Raw genomic sequence first — 27892 nt, 5'->3', positions numbered from 1 at the left:
GGCGATGAGCATGTAGAACACAATAACAGTAACACTAGTGTACCTCAGCAGCAGGAACAGCGCGAGGCAGTCGCAGGCGATGAGCATGTAGAACACAATAACAGTAACACTACTGTACCTCAGCAGCAGGAACAGCGCGAGGCAGTCGCAGGCGATGAGCATGTAGAACACAATAACAGTAACACTACTGTACCTCAGCAGCAGGAACAGCGCGAGGCAGTCGCAGGCGATGAGCATGTAGAACACAATAACAGTAACACTACTGTACCTCAGCAGCAGGAACAGCGCGAGGCAGTCGCAGGCGATGAGCATGTAGAACACAATAACAGTAACACTACTGTACCTCAGCAGCAGGAACAGCGCGAGGCAGTCGCAGGCGATGAGCATGTAGAACACAATAACAGTAACACTACTGTACCTCAGCAGCAGGAACAGCGCGAGGCAGTCGCAGGCGATGAGCATGTAGAACACAATAACAGTAACACTACTGTACCTCAGCAGCAGGAACAGCGCGAGGCAGTCGCAGGCGATGAGCATGTAGAACACAATAACAGTAACACTACTGTACCTCAGCAGCAGGAACAGCGCGAGGCAGTCGCAGGCGATGAGCATGTAGAACACAATAACAGTAACACTACTGTACCTCAGCAGCAGGAACAGCGCGAGGCAGTCGCAGGCGATGAGCATGTAGAACACAATAACAGTAACACTACTGTACCTCAGCAGCAGGAACAGCGCGAGGCAGTCGCAGGCGATGAGCATGTAGAACACAATAACAGTAACACTACTGTACCTCAGCAGCAGGAACAGCGCGAGGCAGTCGCAGGCGATGAGCATGTAGAACACAATAACAGTAACACTACTGTACCTCAGCAGCAGGAACAGCGCGAGGCAGTCGCAGGCGATGAGCATGTAGAACACAATAACAGTAACACTACTGTACCTCAGCAGCAGGAACAGCGCGAGGCAGTCGCAGGCGATGAGCATGTAGAACACAATAACAGTAACACTACTGTACCTCAGCAGCAGGAACAGCGCGAGGCAGTCGCAGGCGATGAGCATGTAGAACACAATAACAGTAACACTACTGTACCTCAGCAGCAGGAACAGCGCGAGGCAGTCGCAGGCGATGAGCATGTAGAACACAATAACAGTAACACTACTGTACCTCAGCAGCAGGAACAGCGCGAGGCAGTCGCAGGCGATGAGCATGTAGAACACGCGCGGCCACGACGCCGCGCCGCCGGACGACACCACGCCGGCTAGCAGCGGGCCGAGGGCAGCGCCTAACACAGAATAATAGAGTATTAACATTACTGTCCGACCGAAGTTTCGGTTTCGGTACTAAATTTTGTTTCAGCCAAAGGTTCACTTCACGCCCGAAAAACTGCCGAACCTTTCGGCCGCGCCGAAAATATCTATTAGTTCTGTACTGTGATGTTCGACCAAAGTTTCGGTTTCGGTACAAAATTCTGTTTCGGCCGAAGATTCGCTCGCTTTACGCCCAAAAAACTGCCGAACCTTTCGGTCGCATTGAAATTGTATATCAGTCCTGTACTGTACTATCCGACCGAAGTTTCGGTCTCGGTACAAAATTTTGTTTCGGCCGAAGGTTCGCTCAAAAAACTGCCGAACCTTTTGTAGTGTAATTTATATTAGTATTTTCGTTAGTGTTCGACCAAAGTTTCGGTTCAAAATTACTCTATACGTGACACATAGGCTGGTAGCCCAAGCTAAGTCGGAAGCGATTTTGACAGCCCAGCCTGTGCAAGTGTTAAGTAAACGTCATGATTTCTTAGACGTTTGACGTTGAAAGTAGCACTGGCACTGTCAAGCTATCAAAATCGCTGCCAACTTATCTTGGTCTGACTACTAACTGAACTATTTTGATAAAATATGAAAAAACAATAAAGCTTTGTAACACGAATATGCCACAAAGCTACTAGATGCCGCTAGTAGTCTCGCCCGCGCTATAGTAAATGCATATCGTCGGCCCCGCTTACGCCGGCTATCAAGAGATGGCGCTAAGATCGAGTTTGATCTCGCTAACGACTGTGCAACGAAGAATCATGACCCTCGGAGCGTTGCCGAGGTTTATTTGAGATAAGCAAGTAGGAGCTTCGGTACCGCACGCTATATACCTTCACCCCAGTTGAAGTATTTTAGTGTATGTGCCGTAGTACAGCTAGTACAGCTTACTAGTCTAGCTCGCGCCTACCCAGTTAGGTCTTGCTCGGCAAGTAAGTACTAGTAGTATAGAAAATCTCTCTAAGTTGAGAATACACGCGCTTAAGTAACTGACGCCGGCTTTTCGTCTTCGCCCTACCTCCCGTCCTACAGCTTGTGATAGTTGTGACAATAAAAGAGACGTGAAACTTGTACATTTCTGAAATGTTGAAATTGTAATGTGTTAACAAGAGATTTGCTTGGTGCGCGCGGTGTGCATTTTGTTTCTGTTGTTGGTGCACAAAAACAACATTGTTGAAAAAAAGTATGTCTTCCAAAGGGGAGAAGAGGTGCAGTTTGACTTTTGCTAGCAAGAAATGGTCCACGTGCGAGCACTGCACTCCCGCAGCTCGGCCTTCCGCCTCGCGTGCTTGCGTGTGCGATGCTCCGGGCCTTCAGCCCTGCGCGGAGCTCGGCCTTCAGCCCTGCGCGGAGCTCGGCCTTCAGCCCTGCGCGGAGCTCGGCCTTCAGCCCTGCGCGGAGCTCGGCCTTCAGCCCTGCGCGGAGCTCGGCCTTCAGCCCTGCGCGGAGCTCGGCCTTCAGCCCTGCGCGGAGCTCGGCCTTCAGCCCTGCGCGGAGCTCGGCCTTCAGCCCTGCGCGGAGCTCGGCCTTCAGCCCTGCGCGGAGCTCGGCCTTCAGCCCTGCGCGGAGCTCGGCCTTCAGCCCTACGCGGAGCTCGGCCTTCGGCTTCGCTGAGTTTCTAAGCTCAGCGTCTGACCTTCGGCTTCGCTTATTAAGACACTTGGGGAGGGTTGGATTTGCTTTTGGGGTAGTGTGGGAAGTTGGAGCTTAAACGCGACCCAATAATAAAAGTGTCTTGACAAGCTCACGTCGGGCCTCAACTTCCCCCTCTCAAGTGACGCTTCGGGCCTTCTGCCCTACAGGAGCTCGACCTTCAGCCTTCACTAGCCTCGACGCTCGGCTCCACTTATCATGTCAGTTGACTTGGTGGCTTCCAAAGCACCGCACTCCCGCAGCTCGGCCTTAGGCCTGACTTTGCGGGCCGTTAGACAGTTTTCTGACCGGATCCGGTAGACTAAAAGTCGGATTTTTCTGGAGGTCGAGACGAGACCTCCCCTCGGGTGCCAACGCGAGCTGGTGATTCTTCTCGGTACAGAGTGAAACATGTCCCGCGATTTTCAACTTAGAATAGAATAGAAAAACAATTATTGCAGAACCATCTACATACATCACCATATAGTTAAAAAAAAGAAAATCTTATTCACTAAACACTTAAAAACTATATACCTATTGATTAAAGTAACTAAAGTAAATAGGTGAAGGACCCGTTTTAAAATATTTAATATGTCTGTGTCCGGAAGTTTAGTTATTAAAATTGTAATGTATGGGTTTGTATGGACGTACCCACACTGCCGGTGCCGTCGATGATGGCGGCCACGGTAGCAAGCGCCTGCGCGTTGCCCGCCAGGCTACTGTGAGTACCTGCACACACACAAACATTTATTCATAATTATAATTAGCAGACCATAGTTAAGTACCTCAAGTCGTTATAAATAACCTTGAGGATATGCGTCTTTCCTGTGCTGTGTGTTGGAAGAACAAGATTTTTCATTAGTGTCAAATTTTTAATTGCACGATTGTCTAACTGGGTTTTACTTATTTTGCAGGGATAAGGTTTCTCACCAGAGTGGATTCGTATTAGTTTAGTTGCCGTAGCTTTTTTTTTTACATATTTCGCAGGAATAAGGTTTTGGTAATAATAAAGTATGTGATCTCACCCAGCTCCGCCGACACGGCCGTGGTGATGAGCGCGTAGGGCCCGTTCACCAGCACCCCGGCCGCCAGCAGCAGGCTCACGTTGAGGATGTACGAGGAGGCACCCCACGCTTGATATGCCATCAGCTGTGGACAAAATTGTAGCGTTCTTTTATTATTTTTTAGAGTGAGAGAGATATTCAATTAAAATTGTAATATAACAAGGCTTTAGGCATAGGCCGGCGGTAAATTCGACCCGAGTAAACTCGACTAAACCCAATGGCCAGTACGAATAGACCGAGTGTAGGCCCGAGTGAACCCGACTAAACCCGAGTAACTATATCTCTTACCGTGGGCGCGCACAGCACATAGAAGCAAGCACACACGATATCCGGTACGGTCGGCCTTCAGCCTGATCACTATGAGTAGACCGAGTAGACCCGACTGAACCCGACTAACTATATCTCTTACCGTGGGCGCGCACAGCACATAGAAGCAAGCACACACGATATCCGGTACAGTCGGCCTTCAGCCTGATCACTATGAGTAGACCGAGTAGACCCGACTGAACCCGAGTAACTATATCTCTTACCGTGGGCGCGCACAGCACATAGAAGGAAGCACACACGATATCCGGTACAGTCGGCCTTCAGCCTGATCACTATAAGTAGACCGAGTAGACCCGAGTGAACCCGACTAAACCCGAGTAACTATATCTCTCACCGTGGGCGCGCACAGCACATAGAAGCAAGCACACACGATATCCGGTACAGTCGGCCTTCAGCCTGATCACTATGAGTAGACCGAGTAGACCCGAGTGAACCCGACTAAACCCGAGTAACTATATCTCTCACCGTGGGCGCGCACAGCACATAGAAGCAAGCACACACGATATCCGGTACAGTCGGCCTTCAGCCTGATCACTATGAGTAGACCGAGTAGACCAGAGTGAACCCGACTAAACCCGAGTAACTATATCTCTCACCGTGGGCGCGCACAGCACATAGAAGCAAGCACACACGACACCCGGACATCCGGTGCAGTCGGCCACCAGGCCGGCCAGGATGGCGCCCGTGATGCCGCCCACGTCGAACGCCGTGCTCAGGTCGCCCGACTGCGTGGGTGTGAGGTTCGCTGAGAAATAAAACATATTTGATTTCAATCAAATAAATAATAATTATTACACAAATTGACTAAGTCCCACAGTAAGCCCAAAAAGGCTTGTGTTGTGGGTACTCAGACAACGATATATGTATATAATATACAAATACTTAAATACATAGAAGACAGCCATTACTCGGGAACAAATATCTGTGCTCATCATACAAATAAATGCCCTTACCGGGATTCGAACCCAGAACCATCAGCTTCACAGGCAGGGTCACTACCCACTTGAATAGTGGGTAGTACTACATTCAGCCACGATTGAAAGTACTGTAAAAATATTTTTAACGGCTATTAATTTAATCAAATTAAATATTTTTTAAGATAAACAATAAAAATAAATTTTTCACGTCAGCAGCTCGAACAAGGGTAATTTGCTGCTTAAAAACAGTGAGCAAAATCGCATTTTGCTCACCGAGTGAGACAAAATAACATTCAAGTGACCTTTAGATTCGAATGTCATTTCAACGTGCGGGGCCTAGTTAGTTAGTGTTAGTGCTTCTGGGCATTTTCCGCAACTCGACAACCATTGTGCCTATTTTGCGTGAAACGAGGTAGCGCTACTCTAACCACCCCAGCTCCTCCACGAAGCCTAGCAAAGTTTTCAGGCTGCTAATTGCCTCTCCTAGTGTGCACGGATTCCCTAGGTATTTGTTCCTGTATACTTCTACCTGTTTGCAGTCTAGGAGAATATGTTTTGTTGTTTCTTCTTCTTCCATGCACGCTCTGCACATGGGGCTGTCTGTTTTACCCATATTGTGTAGGTGTTTGTTAAGTGTGTTATGTCCTGTAATTAATCCTACTATTTTACGTAGTTGGTGTCGAGGTGTTTTCAGTAGTATTTTGGTGAGTTTGTGGTTCAGTTCCGGTAGAAAATCCTTGGTCTGCCTGCATGTGTCCATTTCATTCCAGTATTTATTGTGCAGTTGTCTGTGATGTAGGTCTAGCTGGTTGTGTATATAGGATATTGGTAGGGGTATGATGGGCTCGGGTCCATATGCCGTCGTTTCTGAGCCTTTCCTGGCCAGTTCGTCCGCTGCATCGTTTCCTCTTGATCCACTATGCCCCTTTATCCATTGAATTGTTACTTTGTTGCCTTCTTTGCTCACTTCCGTGAGGCTTCGATGACATTCGAGTATGAGCTCTGAGTTAATTTTGTCGCTGCATAGCGCTTGTAGTACTGATTTACTGTCTGACAGTATTAGTATATTTTCGTGTTTCACCTGTCGTCTTGTTATAGCATTGCAAGCTTCTATTATTCCCACACATTCAGCTTGGAATACCGTGTTATGTTCTCCCAGGGGTTTTGAGATGTGTATGTTCAGGTCTTCCGAGAAGACACCACATCCTGTCCCTTCAAGTGTTTTTGAGCCGTCTGTGAATATTCTTAGGTTTGTTTGGTCTAGTCCTTCTTTAGGATCCTCTGTTAATGATATGGCGTATTCTTTCCAGAAGATCATAGTTTTTGGTGTTTTGTCGATGGGCGCCGCCAGCATGGGTAGTTTCGAGATCATATTTTCATAGATCTTCTTGTGCGATGAGCTGAAGGATGTCCATAGGTTTAGCTTTTTCAACCGAAGAGCCGTGGCAGCCGCTTCTTTTTGTATATATATGTGTAATGGTAGGAGTCCTAGCATTATTTCTAGCGCCGCAGTCGGAGTAGTTCTCATACAGCCCGTCGCAGCCACACATGCTAGTCTTTGTGTTTTATTTAGTTTGTCTATTACCGTGGTTAGCTGGGGCCTAATACAAGTTCGAAATATTTGGATTCTATTGTCTTTATCCCTTTCACGTCATTAGCAAAAAGATAGAGACAAAAAAAGTGCATACGTAATTCAACGGTATATTGACGGTTTATAATAGACCCCCGAAATAAGTCAGACCGCATCGTTCCAAAACACCCTACGAGTCTTCATTCGTAATAATTAATTAATGAAATAAAAGTTTAAAATTTAATAAAAACACCATATTTTACATATTTTATTATACAATCAAAACAATGAACTTATACAAATTTACGCATTTGTTATGCAGTAAATAATTCTACTTAACTACTTTTAACGATCTCTACTATAGTTGACAAATAGTAGTATCCGCAATTCGGACCGGATCTTACAAAGTTTTTTTTTACAAAAAAAAGTTGTCGATTCAACTGTCAATTGATGTTCGTTAATTCATTATTTTCGTATTACTTTATTGAAATTTCTTTCGTTTTGTTTTATTGCGGTAATTAAAGTTAATTGTTAGAATACCTTCAGAAAACATGAGTGAAATAGTGGTCCGTCCGGATTACATTTTTTCAGGTTGTATTTTTTGATGGCTGACTGACGTGAACATTTTTGTGTACTACACGAGATCAAAGTTATTTACATCTCGTGCGCTTTTGAGTCCCTTACTACGCTCCAGATTCTAAATTAGATTCTCTAGTTTCTAAATTAGATTCTAAACTAGATCTATTATAGAATCTTTCGCTTGCACGGGACTCAAAACAAGCACTCGAAGAAATATCAAACTTTGCTCTCTTGTTGTACAAATAACTAATAAACGTCAGTGTTTTAAAAGTAAAACTCATTTATACCTACTTGGCAAGGCTCGGAACCGGTTTTTTCTTCATACAAAAAATACCGGTATTATTACGTTCTTTTTCGTTCTTTGGTATATTATTTTTAATGGGACTATCTAATAATGCGAAGTTGTTACCCAAATACATGATCCAGTTCTACGTAAAGAGTATAAAATAATTAAAAATATTGGGCTGTTTCGGGATTTAAAAATAAACCGGTTCCGAGCCCTGCTACTTGGTTCGTACGAATTAGTGACACAATTATAAAAATTCCGAGAGTTATAGCTTCTTTTTTTACAATCCATAACTCCCGCGGGAACAATGCATGCCTTTTTCCTTTAGTATATTTGCATGAAATAAGATACTTTTCGAGCCAGTGTGATGAAAACCAATTTACAGTTCTTATATGGTTCAAATTCTTGTAATTATATTTGTAAAAATTGAATGACATGTAAAATGTATTCATTTTACCAATAAAAATCTGTATCTACATATATCACTTGAGTGACCTGCCTGACCTCTAAAGCAGGGTTCAATCCCGGGTTCAAATCTTGCCAAGGCCATTTATTTTGATATTTATCTATGGAGTCATCCATTAATTACATCACACGTTTAGGGGGCGGCAGGGGGTCAAGAAAGTGTGACATATTGTGACATGGGGGAGAGGGAGTCGCAAACATTGTGACGTCACTTTAAGTCACCAGAACAGGCGGCGCAACCGAAAACTGCGTCGTCAAAATGATATTTATATTTTAAGATTTTTATTATTGTATGTATGTTAGTCTGTAAGGTATGTATATATGGGCCATAGTTGCCTGAAAATAAATGATATTTAATTTATTTAATTTAATTTAATTTAAGTTCATCAGTAACCATAAATTTATTTAACGTTTTTTTATTCGTTGTAACAGTTAAATAACGAGTTTTTGGAACGATAATAACTGTTATGTTTATAATATTTATAAGATTTTTCCGAATCGGTTTTGTGCTATAAATTATAATTACTAATAATATTTGTTTTGTCAAAAATATTTTGATAAAATATTCATAGATATATTAGTTTGATTCGCCGATATCGTGAAAAAAAAATAAAAAATGTGACGTCATACCAGGGGGGAGGGGCTTGCCAAACCTGGAAATTCGTGTGTCGTAATCAATGGATGACCCCTGTTATATATATATATATATCGCCGTTTATGACTCACAACAACAACGTGGGGCTTGGGTGATGTGGTGAAAAAAGTTAAAAATAATTATAAGGTTACGTCTGAAAATATCGATACGGACAAAGTGTAAAGAATATGTTTACACTACCTTAAAATATGGGCAGTAAGGTCGTGTATACATATTTTTGGCACTATTTTCGTATCGATATTGCAGACTTGACTGTATATTGTTATAAAATACTCACTAGACGTATTAATGTAGAGCGGCAACCAATATAGGAAGGTGTAGCTGACGAGCTTCGCGAAGAACAGAGACAGAGAGAACTCCACCACGCCGGGGATGCGTAGTGCGCGCGAGAGCGAGACGGCACCAGGCGGTGAATGGTCGGTGCGAGCAGAACCGAGGAGAGATGTCGACTCCGTCGGCTCCGGCTGTGGCAGATTGGAATTGTAGGCTGGAATAGTGTTCAATGTAACTTTGCCCACTGGCAATATATGTTGCTGAACTGTCAAAGTTTGGGATTAACGGCAACTTTGCCCATTAACCTTTGTTATTGATATAGAATGAAAATAAATTAATAATAGTGTTACTATAGTTTGCAATTTTATTTATAATGGTAAAAATTAACTAAGAATCAGTTTCAATACAAGTGCAACAGCATTTTTTATCGATCAAACGAGCCAGCGGGGAAAAAAAAAATTCGTAGTCCGATTGATCGAACAAGTCGATCGGACCATGCGGCGTAAAGTAAATCTAAATGATGTTTAGGAAAACAAATATTAGTAAAGCAAGCATAGATTTACTATGTATACATTACAAGAATTAAAAATATAGCGTTTTTTTTTTGTTTACTGTTGCCGGAATGCTAGTTAGATTAAGAAAGTGGGTGGTTTGGGGGAAGAAAGGGAGTGGTTCTATGGAAGAAAGCTGATGGTTGGTGGAGGATAGAGGGTGCTTATATTAATAAAAGGGGATGGTTGTGTATTGCAAAGCCGCGTTCAGTTTTATGCCGTGTCGTACAGCTGCGTTCATGACCCACAAATGGTCTCGCCGGAAGATCAGCGTTGACTTTAGGGTTAGCATTTATGCTGAGGCGGGACCATTTCGTGGTAAACTATTTATGTATTCTATCTTTCTTTCTTTTAGTATGTTATACTTTTGTATGTTACCTATAGTTTACCTGATTTCTTATTGGGTTTTAACGTGCTCGCCTGACTGTTGGCGGGGTGCCGGTTAGGTTAGGTTACGGAGGTGGTTTGGTGGAGTTTTGTAGCGGAAAGGGGGTGTTTAAGTGGGGAAAGGGGAGTATTTTGTGTGAGGAAAGGGGTTGATGGTGGTGGAGGAAACAGGTGGTTGGTGGAGATCCATTTTACGAATATTAGCAAAAGCAAGCATTGTTTTACTATGTAAATTCTTAAAAAAAAAATAGAAACGTTTTTTTTTTCAGTTTCATTTAAGGTATAATTGTGTGTTTGCGTGCGTGTATGTTAGCGTGCTCACCTGACTGTTGGCGGAGTGCCGGTTAGGGCGGAGGCTCGCCGCCTGCAACATGCGGTTAGTGTCATACATTCAATTTAAGACTTCTTAGCTTAAGAATATAAGTTCTATCACTATTTTGTGAGGAATTTAAACAGCTTTTACACTTCAGGGCCAAGATAACAATCGTTTATCGACAAATGCGAATCGTAAAATAAAAAAATATTTAAGAATAGATTGATCTGTGTATGGTTGTCTTCCAATATTTATTAATTCAAAGTCGAAGCACTCCTGTGACGTTACATGCCTGCATTGCAGAAGTAAGTGAGGGGTAAGTAAGAGGTCACCTGATCGCCGACGATGACTTGGGACGGCGCGTCATCTTCCGAAGATCGTCGAGACTGCCGACTTGACTGCAACAGAATTATTTCAATAAACTTCTTTGTCATTTTTTTAACTTTTAAACTTTATTGTACAATAAAAATAAGGGAAAAGTGTGGACTGAACGAAGATGTAGTGACAAAAATTGAGAAAGGTATGTTGAGATGGTTTGGACACGTGGAAAGAATGAGTGAAAGAAGGTTAACAAAGAGAGTGTATAAGGGAGAAGTAGAAGAGGGAGCTGGAAGGGGTAGACCTCGGCGGACTTTCTCTGATTAAATCTGGGAAATCCTGAAGAAAGGCCAGGTCAAGAGCACCCTAAACCGACGAGCGTGTATGAGGAATGTCATGAAAGTGAAGGAAGCGAAAGAGGTATGTCAGGATCGTAGCAAGTGGAAATCCGTGGTCTCTGCCTACCCCTTCGGGAAATAGGCGTGATTATATGTATGTATGTATGTATGTAAAAATAAGTACAAATGGCGGACTTAATGCCTTAGGGCATCCTCTACAAAACAGAATTTCTTGAATGTGGGTGCAGTGAGAAAAATATTTCAGAAAACATAACAACTATAAGCAATTTTGAACATTGAGAACATTATTTACAATGTTACACATATTATATTATGTTAATTTATACGGATTATTCTCTAAATAATTCATGACTAAAAGTTTATGAGTGGGCAAAGTCAAGAAGAGTTAAGTCCCAACTGCTCCTATGACTAAGGCGGGATAGATAACGACAACGCCCAGTCTTGTTCTACAAAAGGGTCTGCTATGAAACTTTGTGTGGGCAAAGTCAGCTGAGTTAACGGTGCCAGGCCTATCTGTCTAGTAACTTACCGGCACTCTTTCTGGCAGCACGATGCCCACCTTTCTTGGATCCAGAGCCAGGAATAAGAAGACTAAAGGACCAACTTCACCCACGACTAGAGCAGGGAAGATGAAGGACAATGCCCAGTTTTGTTCTACAAAAGGGTCCGCTATGAAACTTTGTGTGGGCAAAGTCAGCTGAGTTTACGGTGCCAGGGCTATTTGTCTGGTAACTTACCGGCACTCTCTCTGGCAGCACGATGCCCACCATCCTGGGTTCCGGGGCCAGGAATAAGAAAACTAAGGTTCCAACTACCCCCATGACGACGGCGGGGTAGATGAAGGACAACGCCCAATCTTGTTCCACGAAACGGTCTGCTATGAGCGTTCCTGCAATTGATAATGTTTACAATTTTTCCTACTCCTCTACTGTTATCTGTCATTTATGCATTCATTAACACGAATGTAAGAACATACATAAAAGGTTTCAAGAAAAGTCTATATTGTCTATTCCTCATAACAGCACTTGTGCTTTTATAAGCTATAATGTTACTGCGATTAATGGCTACCAACCTAACAAAACCAAAACGAATACAGTTTTGAACTTAGTGCATTGATGCAAACTTAAACATATTCATTTGGTTGCATAGTAAAAATAATTACTTCATAAGTCAGAAACACGCATGTGACACCCGTAATATAGCAACACCCATAGACTACGAAGACCGCTTAGCGTTGCTTGTTAGTCTCCGTAGGCTACGGTGGCCAAAATTGAGAAAAAACTGTCCAAAAAATTAATTTAGCAAGTAGCAAGTACCAGGGCCTCATGAGTTACGAGGAGGTGTCGCCGACCGGCCGGCCGCGGCCCGGGGCGGGCCGGGCGCGGAACAAGGAATGCTCGCGCGTCTTGGCTATATACTTTTGCTGTAATTTGTTTACCTAAATTAAGATTTATTTTTGTTGACTCGTACGAAAAATATTGTATGCAACGTTGTATAAGTAGGTCAAAAAATTCTCGTGGCGTATTCCTTTACAATGTTCGCCTACGCCTTCGGCTCCGGCTCACATTGTAACTCACGCCACTCGCCTTTTTTGACCCTTTTCATACAACTGTTGCATAAAATACTAATAAATAGTGGCTCTATAAGCTGTAAGCCTCGCGAACCTTAACGGCTCGGCCATTTTGATATTTTTTGAAAAACAGGATTGACAAAAATAAATGTAAAAATTATAGGTCACAGATTATCACGGGTTTAGAAATGCGACCTGTAGAGAAGAACAGCCGCACATAAAACTATTTTGCCCACGCTGAAATTGCTTCGCTCGGCCAACAAGCAACTTTCTGCCAAATATAATTTACACCTATTCGAAAAAGCGCTTTTTCTTCCCTGCTAGGAGGGATCAACAGTGCCACTTTTCTGCTCTAGTTCTGTTACCGAACCATTTCACGCCGTGCCCGGCCACCCTGTAGTCTGTGACATGCTCCTGCCTGAAATAAATTAGTATCTGAGACTCACCGAGTATATTTCCTAGTGAGGTGTGCGAGTTCCAAATGCCAAATATAAGCCCTTTCTTGCTGTTGCCGAACCATTTCCCGACGATGGCCACCGTGCCCGGCCACCCTGTAGTTTGTGATATACCCGCCCCAGCCTGAAAAATAATATAACAATCAAGATCACTAACGGTTACGTATACCGATACTCTTCATTGGTGAGCTGATGCTCTAGTGGCTCCAGCGAGGGTTTTGAGCACACAAATCGACAGTTTCAACGAGTTTCTGTTTTATCACGACGAACGAGCTTGCGCATACGACCATGAGCAGCCATGGAATCGATCTACCTTCAACTGGCTTTATAAACATCAAAATATTCGAAAAAGCTACCCTACATACTGTCGCTAATGCATTACTTATTACGATATAGGTATAGAAATGACTTGTATTAAAAAAATAACAAATAAAACTAAACTAGATATGGTGTCCGGAACCAAAAATAACTTAATAGTAGGTAATCAATTATTACAATGTATGGTAATGTTTTTTAAGAAAGATTTAAATCTAGACTTATTATTTTCACATCTTATGGCTTCAGGCAAACTATAAAGTAAGTATGTCGCATAGGTCGAAAGTTCGAAGCTTGCCCGAAGCGATATTTTTCCTCATTACTTTTATTTTAAATAGCCATCATTATTATAAAAGCAAATTATGTTATTAATAATAATTTAATTACTAATAATGTTGTAATCATAATTGATTTGTTAATTGAATCCATTTATTTTTCATGTAAGCCTGACCTGTAATTTATATTTTCTTTATTCATTGAATATCTTAATTTATATTATTATTAAAGTATGAGTATTATACCATAATTATTACCACTCACCTGTACAAGTAAGTAGTACGATATATTGTGTATGCCGTATGTTTTCCCGACTCCGAATAAGTAGCAAAATATGGACGAGAACAGCATTCCTAGGGAGAGGAAGTAACGAAGGTCCACACGCTCTGCTACCATGCCTGTAAATTAATTATTAATCTAATTAATCAATCAAATGAACCGATCTCCTCCAATTGAGGAGGGATTTAAATCTTCTCGGGTCAGAGGTGTAGGGTTAGAGCCGGTGTAGCTTTATTTGACGTTCATAAGCGCATTGTAATATATCTTTATCTTTATCTAATGGGATCGGGCCGGTCACGTCGGATGCCGGTGGAGGTACGTGGGCGGGGCAGGAGATGGCGGGATGACCTGGACAGCTTCCTGAACAACTGGTCGGAGGAAACACTAAACAAGGAGTCGTGGAAATTAAGAGGTGAGGCCTTTAATTGTCGGTCACTCAAATCGGCTATGAAAAAAAAAAACCAATCAGCCTACGAATAAATGGTTTGGTAAATAATTTACGTCCGGTCTGGCCTAGTGGGTAGTGACCCGGTCTATGAAGCTGATGGTCCCGGGTTCAAATTCTGGTAAGAGCATATATTTGTGTGATGAACACGGATATTTGTTTCTGAATCATGGATGTTTTCTATGTATTTAAGTATTTATAATTATAATATATTATATATATCGTTGTCTAGGTACCTACTACACAAGCCTTATTGAGCTTACTGAAGTCCCACAGACTTAGTCAATTTGTGTAACAATGTCCTATAATATTTATTATTTTAATATTTATTTAACGAAAAATGTAGTAGTAGTAGTTGAATAGAGTAAAAATGTAACCCTAAGGTAGGTAAGGTAACATTTAATGACATTATTATACAGATTTATAATTATATAATCAAATCACGATTTGACTACGTGTTTGTTAAATCGTTTTCGTTTTAAGTGGGCAAAGTTGACGTTTCGAGCTAAAGTAACGCTACGAATAGGGTAAAGTAAAAGGTAAATGTCGCTTACGGTAAAAGTCGTATCTTACCGGAAACGAACATGGCGCCGGCGTACGTGAAAAGGAACGCGGAATCCAACGCGCCCAGCAGCGTGTTGGCGTCCGTCGTATCTGTACAGGAAACACATCATTTAACTAAAATATTTTTTTTACTTACTAAAAGGTGGCCAACTGCACCAGTCCTCATCATTAGAGCTCGTACACGGTCCACTTCTATACGCAACTGGTCCCCTCTATATGCAACGTGTACCCCTCTAATTCTCTATACTCAATTGTTACTTACTAAAGGGTTGCCAACTGCACCAGTCCTCAGTCATTAGAGCCCATACACGATCCCTTTTTTATACGCAACTGGTCCCCTCTATACGCAACTGGTCACCTCTATACGCAACTGGTCCCCTCCATACGCAACTTGTACTCCTCTAATCTATACGCAATTGTTACTTACTAAAAGGTGCCCAATTGCACCAATTCTCGTCGTTAGGGTCCACATCTGGTGGCGGAACCAGTCCCGAGCAGTTCTGATGCAGCACGCTCTTCACCACGGAGATCGGCTTGCGGGTCAAGTGGTATGTCATGTAGGTGAAGTATGTCAATATGAGGATGAAGATCTGGTAGCTGGAAAGAAGAAAATGGGATTTTAATTATTGTGTCACAAATCCCTTCTAAGACGCTGACTAATATATTTTTAAATAAAGAATTAATGGAAAAATTTACTCCTTCTAGCAAGATTCTCTACGTTAAGGCTAATATCTCACACTATTGATATAACGCCAAAAAAAGTAAAAAAAAACCATTTTGTATGGGAGGTACCCTAAAAAATTCTTTTTAAATTTTATTTTTCGACATTTTACGGATTGATTTATATATCCATGGCACAATTCAGTTTTCTAACACTAACGATCACGGAGCAAAGCCTCAGACAGACAAACGGGCATGGCGAAACTATAAGGTTTCCTAGTTGACTACGGAAGCCTAAAAAGTAGATGAGTTTTGAGGTTAAAACTAATTTAATATTACATTTTCACTTCATTATAATACAAATGAGTGCGTGTCGGACTCGCACACGAAGGGTTCCGGACCATCATCTATAAAAACGACAAAAAAATCACGTTTGTTGTATGAGAGCCCCTTTAAATATTTATTATATTCTGTTTTTTAGTATTTGTTGTTATATTATAGCGGCAACAGAAATATATCTATGAAAATTTCAACTGTCTAACTATCACAGTTCATGAGATACAGCCTGGAGACAGACGGACAGACAGACGGACGGACAGCGGAGTCTTAGTAATAGGGTCCCGTTTTACCCTTTGGGTACGGAACCCTAAAAATGCGTTACAAAGCTATGTATTAAATATCGACAACTCCACAAGCATAATTTATATACTCGTACCTATGTGTCACCCGTAAAAGCAATTGATGTCATGAACATGATAGTGTCATAATGAGCCCTGTTATCTCTATATGGCGCGTGCTATATGATTAATGTGAATAATGTGTCATATTACTCTCATCTGTGCTGTTATACATTCTACCTATCTTCTTAAAATTTGAATTACGTAATAAATCATAATCATTTATTCAGGGACCATAATTTTATATGCGCATCGCGGGCTTCGTCAGAAAACAAACTCACATCACAATACAACTGTAAAATCTGCAACAGGCTTCGTCAACTTACTCTAAAAGTATACATTAAAAAACCCTACAAATAAAAAACACCCTCTAACTCATCACCAGCAGGCAGTGTGTCCAGTAGGCTGGCTGCATTTCCCCGCTGAATGGCGTTGCTAATTACGATGGGCAAAATATTGACCAGCCAATGGTCACCCGTGGCATCCACCAAACGCGACACTAAATCCTTGTAAAAACGCCAGGCGCTGGGCCCCCATGGCCCTAACGTTTCCACCCCAAAGGGCTCAAACACGTAGCCACTGCCAAGCGTATTATATTTGCGCCGTTTGCTATCCTCGGTCGTTGAAGCCGCATGACCAGCCAGTGCTCGGTAAGTAGGATAATAATAATGCCCATAATCTTATCCCCCCATCTCCGTTCTGCCACCGTGGGAATAGACGCGGACTTGCGTTTCACCCTTACGTCGTTACTTTACCACTGAACTAAACGCTACGCATCCAGCTTTATCATGCGAACGGCTAAGGAGTGGAATTCACTTTCTGCAAATCTATTCCCAGTCCACTATAACTTGGACCTTTTTAAATCGAGAGTGAATAGACATCTTTTAGGTAAGCATGTTCCATCCTAGACTACATCGGCACTTTCCATCAGGTGAGATTGTGGTCAAATGCTTACCTTTTCGTAATAAAAGTAGGACGCGTCAAAACTGTTTACACACTTATAATTGGGTCTAGGGATAAGGACTTTTAACTCAAGCGATCCTGACCTTCCTCTCGGGGGGCCAAGATCTAGCAGTAGCATTTGCTAATTGAATTTATCTACCGTTATCCCGTAAAAACGCGAATTTCCTGAAAATTTTCAGGTACAAGAATTTCCTTTTCTGTGACTAATGGTCAAAAATATGCACAGAAAAATAATCGCCTGCTGCAAAAGCTGAAAAAAAGACACAACAACAACAACAACATATATGTCTCTGTTTGATCCAATGGTTGACTGGTATCAAATATCAAACATTTATTCAGCAAATAGGCCACAGGGGCACTTTTACATGTACATTTTTACAAACAATAAAAATTAAAAAAAAAAACAATTACAAATATGGAATCGATGAAATAATAAATATTTTATTAGAGATGTATACTGTCTCTAAATGTCAAATTACACAAAAAAAACTATGATAAAAAAAATAAAACCATAAAATACTAAAATTCTTTAGAGATGTATAAGTCTCTAAGTGTCAGAGATAAATTATAAAAAAAGATATTAAATTATCCTTAGAGATGTAGAGGGTCGCCAAGGCTTGAATTCTTATATAAATAATTAAAAGAAAAAAAAAATTAAAACAGACAAGAACCGAATAGATAGATAGAGAATGCCTTTTGACATTAAGTCCGCCATTTGTAAATTTTTCTTTGTTTGTGCAATAAAGTTTAAATAAATAAATAAATAAAGGTCTGTAGAGTGAGCCGCGTTAGGCTTTTGGCGATATGCCACAAAACGGCTCAAAACTGTAGGTCTTCCCCTTATCATTTATATTATATTCAATATTAATATCATATCAGATGTTTACTGATAAAAAATGCCTTAACGGAAGTTAGGAGTTAGGTGTAAAAGATAAAAACGAAGAGTATAACAAATTAGATTACGCAATACATTGCGGACAAAACAAAAATTGCGGAGATAAAGATAATTTATTCATAATTATTATGTGCGATTTCATCAAACTTCTCATTCCTTCATTCCCATATAATATGAAAGTCGGAAAAACATATTTTGGAATATTTCTGTGTTCCCTTTTTGAATGATGGAATTTTTATTACGTTCATTTGGTTTGATTTTTTGGTATTTCATAGTTAATATTTTCCTCGCGTTGGTGTGGTGAAAACTTTTGTGTTTCACTCGGAGGCAGAGTTTGTTTAACCCTCGTGCCTTGAAACCCTTGCAACGCCCAAGATTCCACTTCTCAAACCACTCGCTACGCTCGTGGTTTACTTTTGGAATCTTTCGCTTGCTCGGGTATCAATATTAGCACGGTTAAACAACAACTTTGCCCCCTTGTAAAACAAATAACTATTGATATTCGTAAGACTATATTCTGCTTCGTTTAGCGAAAATTCTACAGTACAAGATAATTATCTAAAATACGCCAATCGTATGATTATTGTAATATTGACTTTATGATTATACTAATAAGGCAGAAAATCAAACCACAATCAACTACCAGGCGCAAAGTAAAGATAATAGCAACATGGCCTTATATAAGGTCAATCGGATGCCGAAGGTGAGCGAGTCATAGTTCATTGCATAAGTGCGAAAAGACAGACGTTATGTAATTATAACGATATTTTGTTATAAAATGTACGCAATTGTACAATCGCCATCCAATATGAAGAAGCGGTTGAGATTAACGATAATATGAACGAATAACGTTACCGGCAGAAATAAGACTTCGGGAAAGAGACCAATAAATATAAATCATTCTCCAGCCGTTTCTAAGTGGCTAATGCCTATGATGCAAGTTATCTCATAAGTTAGAATGCAACCTAATTGTGTTTGGGGTTTTTAGAATTGTCTCGATGAGTATTAGTTGCCTGTGGACAAGTACAGTCAGCGATAAAAGCTTATACCAAAAATGATTTTTTGCGAAAAACTTATTCGATTTTTTGATTAAAGCATAGTTCATATAGAATAGGCACATTATTAGCAATGTTTAAAAAATAATAATTCCATGGCGGGAAAAAAATTAACAATTACAGTTCAATTACCAACCTTCAAAGTAGTAATGGTGAAAATATTATTTTCCTAGCTTTATTCATTTACAGTTTTCGACCATGAAAATTGAGAACAGGAGATTGATCGTGCACAAATACTTCGAAAATTCTTATCGATCCCGGACAAAGACAACTAAGTCGCTTAAGATGCTAAAAGCTAGTATTGGTCATAAAACGTTACAAGGAGACTCTATCAGCCGACAGGAAAACACAAACTAATCGGAGGTCTGGAACAAATAACAAGATTTTGGGAAAAAGTCCCAAGGTCACTCAAACAAAATTCAGGACGGTCTAATTACGATTTATCCCAAAAATTCAAAGAAACTTCAAGAAAGATATAGATGATTCACCTCAGAGGTGGCTATAAGAGCTATCGACCAATAAAACAGCCAAATCGGACTGTTAAACAGATCCGACAAGCTAGACTATTGTACGACCCAGTATTGTCAAAATTCGAAGGTTGCTTGTTGTTGGACGACAAGACGTATGTAAAACTCAATTTTAATCAACTACTCGGTTCGAAGTTTTATATGGCCAATAATCGAGGTAATTTACCCGAAAAATTCGTGAAACTTGACTTGACTTGAAGTTCGCAAAAAAACATATGATATGGCAAGGAATTTATAATTGCGGCTGTAAGACGAAAAGTTTTATAACATAGTCAACAATGAAGTCGGACTTTTATATTAAAGAGTGCTTAGAGAAATGAGTATTGCCATTTATTAGAACCCATAACGGTCCTGTGAAATGTTGGCCAGATTTAGCCAGCTGCCAGCTGCCACTACTCAAAAAAAGTTTTAGCATGGTATGCTAATAATCAGGCCAATTACATACCCCGCGAGATGAATCCTTCGAATTGTCCCCAATTTCAATCTATCAAAAACTACTGGGCAATCATGAAAAAAAAATTAAAAAAGACTAGTCAAACTGTCCAGGGTATCAATTCATTGCGATCTACAAGAAATCAACACGCCAAAAATGTCGACCAAAAGTGTAGTGCAGAAAATGACGAGGGTCCATTATGAAAACAGTTCGTAATTATTTACATAACAGAGTTTTTTTTTTAATTTATACATATTTGAAAGCTAAATACATTACTATTTAAAATTCACCATTCATAACTTTCTTATTTTATTAACTTAAAAAAATAACAATCCTCTAGTACGTACCAATTCTATATGAACTATGCTTTACTTACTGTAAAAATTTGGAGCGACAATCAGTTTTCATACAAATTTTTAAATGCTCGTAGCTCTTATAATAATTAAAAATTCGAAAAAAATCAAACTTAGGGGCATAACTGGTATTGATATACAACAAATTGTGTCAAAATATTTTCAATAACGTTAATATCCGGAGAGGAAAATGAGGACTACGTTTGTATGGAAACGCGATTTTTAATTTTAAAATAGGAACGTCATAGGTCATCATAGGTCGTCATAGGTTTCTGCTTTGTGTTTAGTTCCACGTTCCACAGAACTTTATATTAAACTTTAATGTAGACTATTTAAAGTTCAAACTTTAATACACATTTTTAGCATTACATTGCAGCTGGTTCAATAACATCAGACTAAGCTGACTATTATAGACCTTAATCTAGTTGCAGTAAGGTTTATGTTTGGCCAGTTCATCGTCACGATGATACGGCGAAGCCAAATAAGCGAAGCAGGCACGTTCCAAAACAACGCCATGGATTGTGATACAAACAATAGGCGTATTAAGTCAGACCGCACTGACTTTTCATTTGGAATGACCAAGTAAAGGTATAGGTAAAAAACTTAAGTAAGTCACCTGTTGTATGTAGTTGTGACGTGTTCGAATAGACATTTGTTTTATTTGTGTGTGTCTTTTAAACATGTATTGTCTATTCGAACACGTCACAACTACATACAACAGGTGACTTACTTAAGTTTTTTACCTATATGTCATCAGTTTCTTCCTCGCGTTGTCCCGGCATTTTGCCACGGCTCATGGGAGCCTAGGGTCCGCTTGACAACTAATCCCAAGATTTGGCGTAGGCACTAGTTTTTACGAAAGCGACTGCCATCTGACTTTCGAACCCAGAGGGTAAACTAGGCCTTGTTGGGATTAGTCCGGTTTCGTCACGATGTTTTCCTTCACCGAAAAGCGACTGGTAAATATCAAATGATATTTCGTACATAAGTTCCGAAAAACTCATTGGTATAGTCAGCCAAGAAAGTGGTTCACCACTTTTCGACTCTATTACTTGACAAATAGAGTTGAAAAGTGGTAAACCACTTTCTTGGCTGACTGTACGAGCCGGGTTTTGAACCCGCGACCTCCGGATTGCAAGTGCATGCTCTTACCGCTAGGCCACCAACGCTAAAGAAGGTAAATAATAAGGTATGTCATCATAAACGTCTAATGTCTCTCTTAGTGCCACTTGCACCATCCCACTAACCCTGGGTTAACCGGTTAAACAGTTAACCCAGTGCCAAGTTGTACTGGTAACCATGGTAAATCCAGGATTAACCGAATTTTATATTAAAAGAAAAAAAAAGGGTTTTTGTTTTATAATTACGTACTTCTGTAAAACAAGCAAATTGTTACTCATAAAATATGATTGGCGATTAGGCAATCGTTAAACGCTGGATGGCAATGAAAATGATGCACAAGAGATTAAACGCGTGGCACGATCTGTGACGTCACAGTTGTAAAGACCATGAAACATTTTTAAGTAACTTAAAAAAAAAGGAGGTTGGATAGCACTTTGTCTGAAATTGTTTTATGTACCTATGTTTTTTTTTATATTCCTTCTTCTCGTGTCGATGGTTTCGTGATTCAGATTATAATTAACCTAAAATTGTCAAAAAAATTATCGTCTTTTATATACGCCCTTCAGCATCTAAAGCGAGTTACAGACCTACAGACATCCCTTGCGGCATATTACGCATATGCGTATTCGCGAATATCATATGGCCTGGTCCTTTGGGGAAATAGCTGCGATATTGAAAAAATATTTATTCTGCAAAAAAAGTGCATCAGAATTCTAGTAAACATTGATCAAATGGAGTCGTGTAAACCTTATTTTATTAAACATGAAATACTGACCGTTGCGTCTATGTACATATTCGAATCATGTAAATTCGTTAGGAAACATTTAAACTTATATTCATTCAAAGATACAACTCAAATCAAAAGAAATAATCGCAACCTAAATCAACTAAAAGTGCCTTTTTCAAAATTAAAACTTGTCACAAGTAGCCCACATTATATGACTGAAAATCTACAACCACCTCCCAAACTCTATCAAAGATCTGGACAATGTAGGTCAATTTAAAAAACACCTGAAGCTGTTTTTAATTAATGGATGTTTTTATAATCTTAATGAATATTTTGATAAAGTCAGTAAATTAAAATATTACCGTGCTTCGTTTATGTAAGGAAATAATGTTATAATACAATCAAATGATCATGCGTGAATGTATGTGTAATATTATTTTAATGATGTGCGAAATAATTGTAAATTAATCACCTACTGTAGCCCTCTTATATTGCTGTGCCCTTACAGGGTGTCACATGTATACCTATATGTTCCATTCCATCCATGCTTGTAATGTGATATGCAATAAACTATTCTATTCTATTCTAAGCGGGACCAGAAGGTAGCGACGCTTAACGCCCTGTCTGACGCATCCCGTAGATCTTGCTCGGAACAGGTGTGTGGGTTCGCTGGGCAGGACAGCATGTGCATTATGGTTTGGGAAGCCGTGCTACATGCACATAGAGCATCATTTTAAATTCCTAAATGGCTTTTACTCCTCGCCAATTTTAGCAGGGTGGAATCTGCCAATGTCGAGGTGTACACTTTTGACTTGTGAGAGGAGAATGTTTGTTTAAATTTTGACTTTTGTGGAAGGATAGGCTGGGAATAGGGTGACCAGATGCCCCGTATTTTACGGTTTGTCCCGTATTCCAGGCAGGAAGTTTTCATTGTCCTGTGATTTGGCGCAACCAATACGGGACAGTACATTGTCCCGTAATTTTATGATTCAATGGCATTTAATGATAAAAATACCCGTTTTGATTATTTCAGAAATCAGAAATCATCGCATTTATTCGTGATAAACTATAACATACAAAAGTATACCATAACAAAAGGAACACATTTTTGAACATTGAATAAATAAATAGTTTACCACGAAATGGTCCCGTCTCAGCATATATGCTAACCCAAAAGTCAGCGCTGATCTTCGGGCTAGACCATTTGTCAAACATCAAACATTTATTCAGCAAATATGCCCCAGGGGCACTTTTACATGTCCATTTTTACAAACAATAAAAATTACAAAAAAACAATTACAAATATGGAATCGATGAAACAATAAATAATAGATTTGTGGGTCACGAACGCAGCTGTACGCTGCTGTACGCTGGGTTTTTCACATTTTCCTTTCCAGAAATATAAAAATTGTTGTGTTTTATAATATCTTTGGACCCGGGTACGTCCTTAAACTACGTCCAAAAGAGAGGTATGGGCATTTTGAATGTCATCTCGCTTTGTGTGGTAGGGCACAGCACAGCGGATGTCATTCCAAATCTAGAGCAGAGCCCAACTGGGGCAGTACCTCCACCTTACAGAAAACTGCAGCCAAATAACACTAGACCCTACTCATAGTGGTGTGTTCCTGCCGGTGAGTAAGGTTGCCAGAGCTCAGTGAGGGGGTGGGGGGTTAGGGTCGGCAACGCGCATTACACTCCTCTGGAGTGTAAGGCGTACATAGGCTACGGAGACTGCTTACCATCAGGCGGGCCGTAAGCTTGTTTGCCACCGACGTAGTATAAAAAAAAACTAATTTTATTTTTTAAAGTATTTCATTAAGAAAGTTAGCAATTGTACAGGTTATTTAATTGATTATGCCAATTTTAGTAAGTGAAAAATAAATGTTTAACTTTAATAAAAAACGGCTTGTCCCGTATTTTAACCTCGAATCCCGTATTTTCAATGCAGTTGTTCCGTAAATCATATCTGGTCACCCTACCAGGTTGGGAACCTATGTTTACCAATTATTCTGAGACTATTAGACCAATTCAATATACTAACACATCAGAGGTGTATATATTTATACAATAAAGTTCTTCTTTGAAAAAAAAAGGTTCCATCAAATTTATGATGATTTTGCCATAGTCTAAAGTGTGCTCGTAGATCATGACGTTGTTCGGTAGGTGATTTTAGAGTGTATTCCCATCTGTTCACAAGTGGGAATGATTCATTCCTATCCATCCTTTAAACAATATTGATGAGCAAAAGACAAAAAAATATTCTCGAAACGACTTCACCTTTTGAAGTTCAACAAAAATTTACAGTTTACCTAAGAAAACAATATTTATGTTAATTATGTAATTAAAGAACATGAAGATTATTATCGTAAACCATGATTGAAGATAATTTGTTATAAATAATTATTATATTAGATATAGATAATTATTGTCCTTAAGAAACTCAACAAGTATGTTTACTATATTTTATGTAACTAGCCATAATGACATGAAGTATAATTATTATTTTATTTTCGATTCTTGCATATTGCTCATGACAATCATCATCATCATCTTCCTCGCGTTATCCCGGCATTTTTGCCACGGCTCATGGGAGCCTGGGGTCTGCTTGGCAACTAATCCCTAGCATTGGCGTAGGTACTAGTTTTTACGAAAGTGACTACCATCTGAGCTTCCAACCCCGAGGATAAACTAAGCCTTGTTCCCTTGTCGGCATTAGTCCAGTTTCCTAACAATGTTTTCCTTCACCAAAAAGCGACTGGTAAATGTCAAATATTTTGCACATAAGTTCCGTAAAGCTCATTGGTACGAGCCGGGGTTTGAACCCGCGACCTCCGGATTGCAAGTCGCACACTCTTGCCTTTTTATATTTCTCATGACAATGTAAACTGAATAAATAATGAATAGTGTGTTAACATTACATGGATCAGTTGTTTAAACAGTAATTCAGTATGATACAATTATAACTATGATGTATGATGATGGCTGAGATATGCGTCATACTCGTGAATAGGTGCTGTTTGTGTAGACTGGTCTGTTTAAGCTAACACGGGCTATTATATTTAGTAACTTTATTTTTGAGTATAATTACAGTGAGACACCTCATTTGGTTCTCGTATGTTTCTTTTATCTTACTGAATGTTTTAATTATACAGAATTTTGAGTCTTGGAGACCCCATATATCTCTAAGGAGTTTTGATAAACTATATATTCTTTTAGTTCTGACACTTAGTACATTTACACCTCTAAATAATCTTAGATAAATAAAATTATCTGTTTGTGGTTTTTTTTAATTATTATTTTAGTTCAACATTAAAAGACTTTATACATCTCAAAGTAATAATAATACTTTAGTTTGCATTGATATTTTCAATTAATTGTATATTATAATTGTTGATGTTCTTTTTTTTGCTCGTATGTAAATTCCTTGTGAAGTGTTTTACACTTCACAAGGAATTGCTGATGCTGCACTTAATTGGGAGGATTGGAAGTCTTGGCTCACCAAGGGCTCCCTTTGCCCAGCAGTAGGATTGGGTCAGCTTATAGGCTTAAAGTTTGACTGCTATAAGTGTGTCTATCTATGGCATCATAGCTTTTAAATTGGTGAACCAATAAGGTTGCAGATTATTTTTATTTGAAATCAGGCTTTCTTGTGGTTCTTAGATGTTTAGGGGCAGGGAGGGGGGGTCATGAAAATGTGACATGTTGTGACAAGAGGGAGGGGGGAGTCATAAACTTTGTCACTATGTCACTTTAACTTTGTCAGTAACTGAAAGTTTTCATTTTATTTTATTTGCTGTACAGTAGCAAATAATAGTAATAATAGTTTCTTAGGCCCTATCTTCACTTTCCATCAGGTGTGACTAGAGCCAATCGCCAATCAGTTTTTAATAAAGAAAAAAATAAAAAAAAAATAACAAGTTTTTGATAGAACGTGATAAATCATTTTTATTCGTTTAATTTTCTTTCCTAAATTAGTTTTTTTTTATTAAAATACTATTATTTCTTTTATCAAAAATTTTGATAATATATTAATAATACCTAACCAAATTCAATATACAGATTTTTTTGAAAACAAAATTGCCAAAAATATGACGTCACACCAGGGGGGAGGGGTTTGCCAAATGTGACCATGTGTGACAAGGAGGGAAGAGGGGTCAAAAAACCTCAAAATTCTTGGAACATAATTACCCCTATCCTAAAATTACAAGTATCACTACCATCCTATTATAAACAAAATATGATTATTATTATTACTTATTTTAGTTAACGCTTTTCAACAAAAAGTTCATTCTATCTACAAATTTATAACATTAAAACCATCACATAAATGGCTCATTGTTTTAACAAAGCAACTACATTGCTATTAAACAATGAATAGTATTGTATTAGCAACAAACCATGAGTCACTGTAACATACCATCGTAGCCTGTTGATCTGCAAGCGCGGGCAGCACCAACCAGAGAGCCGTTGCAAGCACTGGATGCCTATCGGGGCTTCTTTATTCACTCCACTCATTTTAAGCCTGTATTTTCGGCGAAATTTCCTTACTAAATCACAAATCACCCTCATTCACGCCCCACACACACTTTTATACCACACGCATAGTTTTTTAATATAAAAAAACCTTTGTTAGAACCGCATGTGTGTTTAATGACCACAACCGATTATTTACGACTGAGAAATTTTTACGTATAGTTTTTATCGTTATCGGATAATGGTATGCAGGAAATAGTGCTAGCGTGGGCAAATACGTGGTGTTTTAAATTTTATCGCCGTAACAGCACTAGATTGACACGTCTCGTATCAACAATACAATTTTAATTTCTAATCTAAGTTTATTTCGTTGATGGTGGTGACGCTTTCAAAGATAATCTTTTATTGAGCTATTTTTTTAATTATAAACTTTGTCCCAACATTTTAAGGTCTAATTTTAAGAAACAGGAATGAAATGATAATGTGAACAGAAGCGAAAGTGTCAGCCGACTGACACAATCACTCTTGACAACGTCATTGTGACGTTGCGTTTTGTTACTGCACTGTAGATGCTTATACTTATTTTAGAAATGTTGTATACCTTGACAAAATATAGTCTGGCAAACTCAGCTTATAAGAACAAAAAAACTATAGTCATCCTTGTCTTTTGGGTGCTACTACTAGCGCAAGAAAAAGTTAGTATGATTATTTTTGTCTGTTTGAAATGAGATAGTCCCTGGCCAAATTATACTCTGGCAAACCCAGTTTTTCAGTAGAAAAAGGCGCGAAATTCAAATCTTCTATGGAAGGACAACCCTTTGCACCTACATTTTAAAAATTATCGCCTTTTTCTACTGACGGAAATAATGTGCTTAACTACTTACTGTAGCGGCAAATAATCTATCCTATTTTACATATTTTTTTATAATTTCTTTAAAACGGCTCTAGCAATTTTGATGAAATTTAAGTGTATGAAGACAACAAGTCGGTGAAACTAGGGTTCATTTTTAAAATAATAGCTTGCCCGATTTTTCACAGTAGATTAAATTTTAAAGTAATGATGATGCAATTTAATTTTCTCTTCATACAGGCGTCCATA

The 27892-nt window shown here is 39.4% G+C and overlaps 1 protein-coding gene across 1 annotated transcript; it reads right to left on the bottom strand.

The window, feature by feature from the left end:
* Window positions 1-27673, bottom strand: LOC133532877 (glucose-6-phosphate exchanger SLC37A2; the record flags this gene model as incomplete). Its single annotated transcript, XM_061871736.1, has 13 exons — window positions 26738-27673; window positions 15336-15505; window positions 14918-14998; window positions 13885-14018; window positions 13021-13153; window positions 11742-11893; window positions 10660-10725; window positions 10337-10378; window positions 9081-9267; window positions 4928-5076; window positions 3966-4089; window positions 3592-3669; window positions 1-1286 (listed from the first exon to the last, which is right to left on the bottom strand). Coding segments are annotated over exons 1-13 (2754 nt in total), but the record flags the coding sequence as incomplete, so codon positions are not given.
* Between the last annotated feature and the right edge of the window lie 219 nt (window positions 27674-27892).

The sequence above is a fragment of the Cydia pomonella genome, chromosome 28 (assembly GCF_033807575.1).
Source record: "Cydia pomonella isolate Wapato2018A chromosome 28, ilCydPomo1, whole genome shotgun sequence".
NCBI lineage: Eukaryota > Metazoa > Arthropoda > Insecta > Lepidoptera > Tortricidae > Cydia > Cydia pomonella.
The sequence above is the reverse complement of the archived record's forward strand: the minus strand, read 5'-3'. Positions and strand labels throughout refer to the sequence as shown.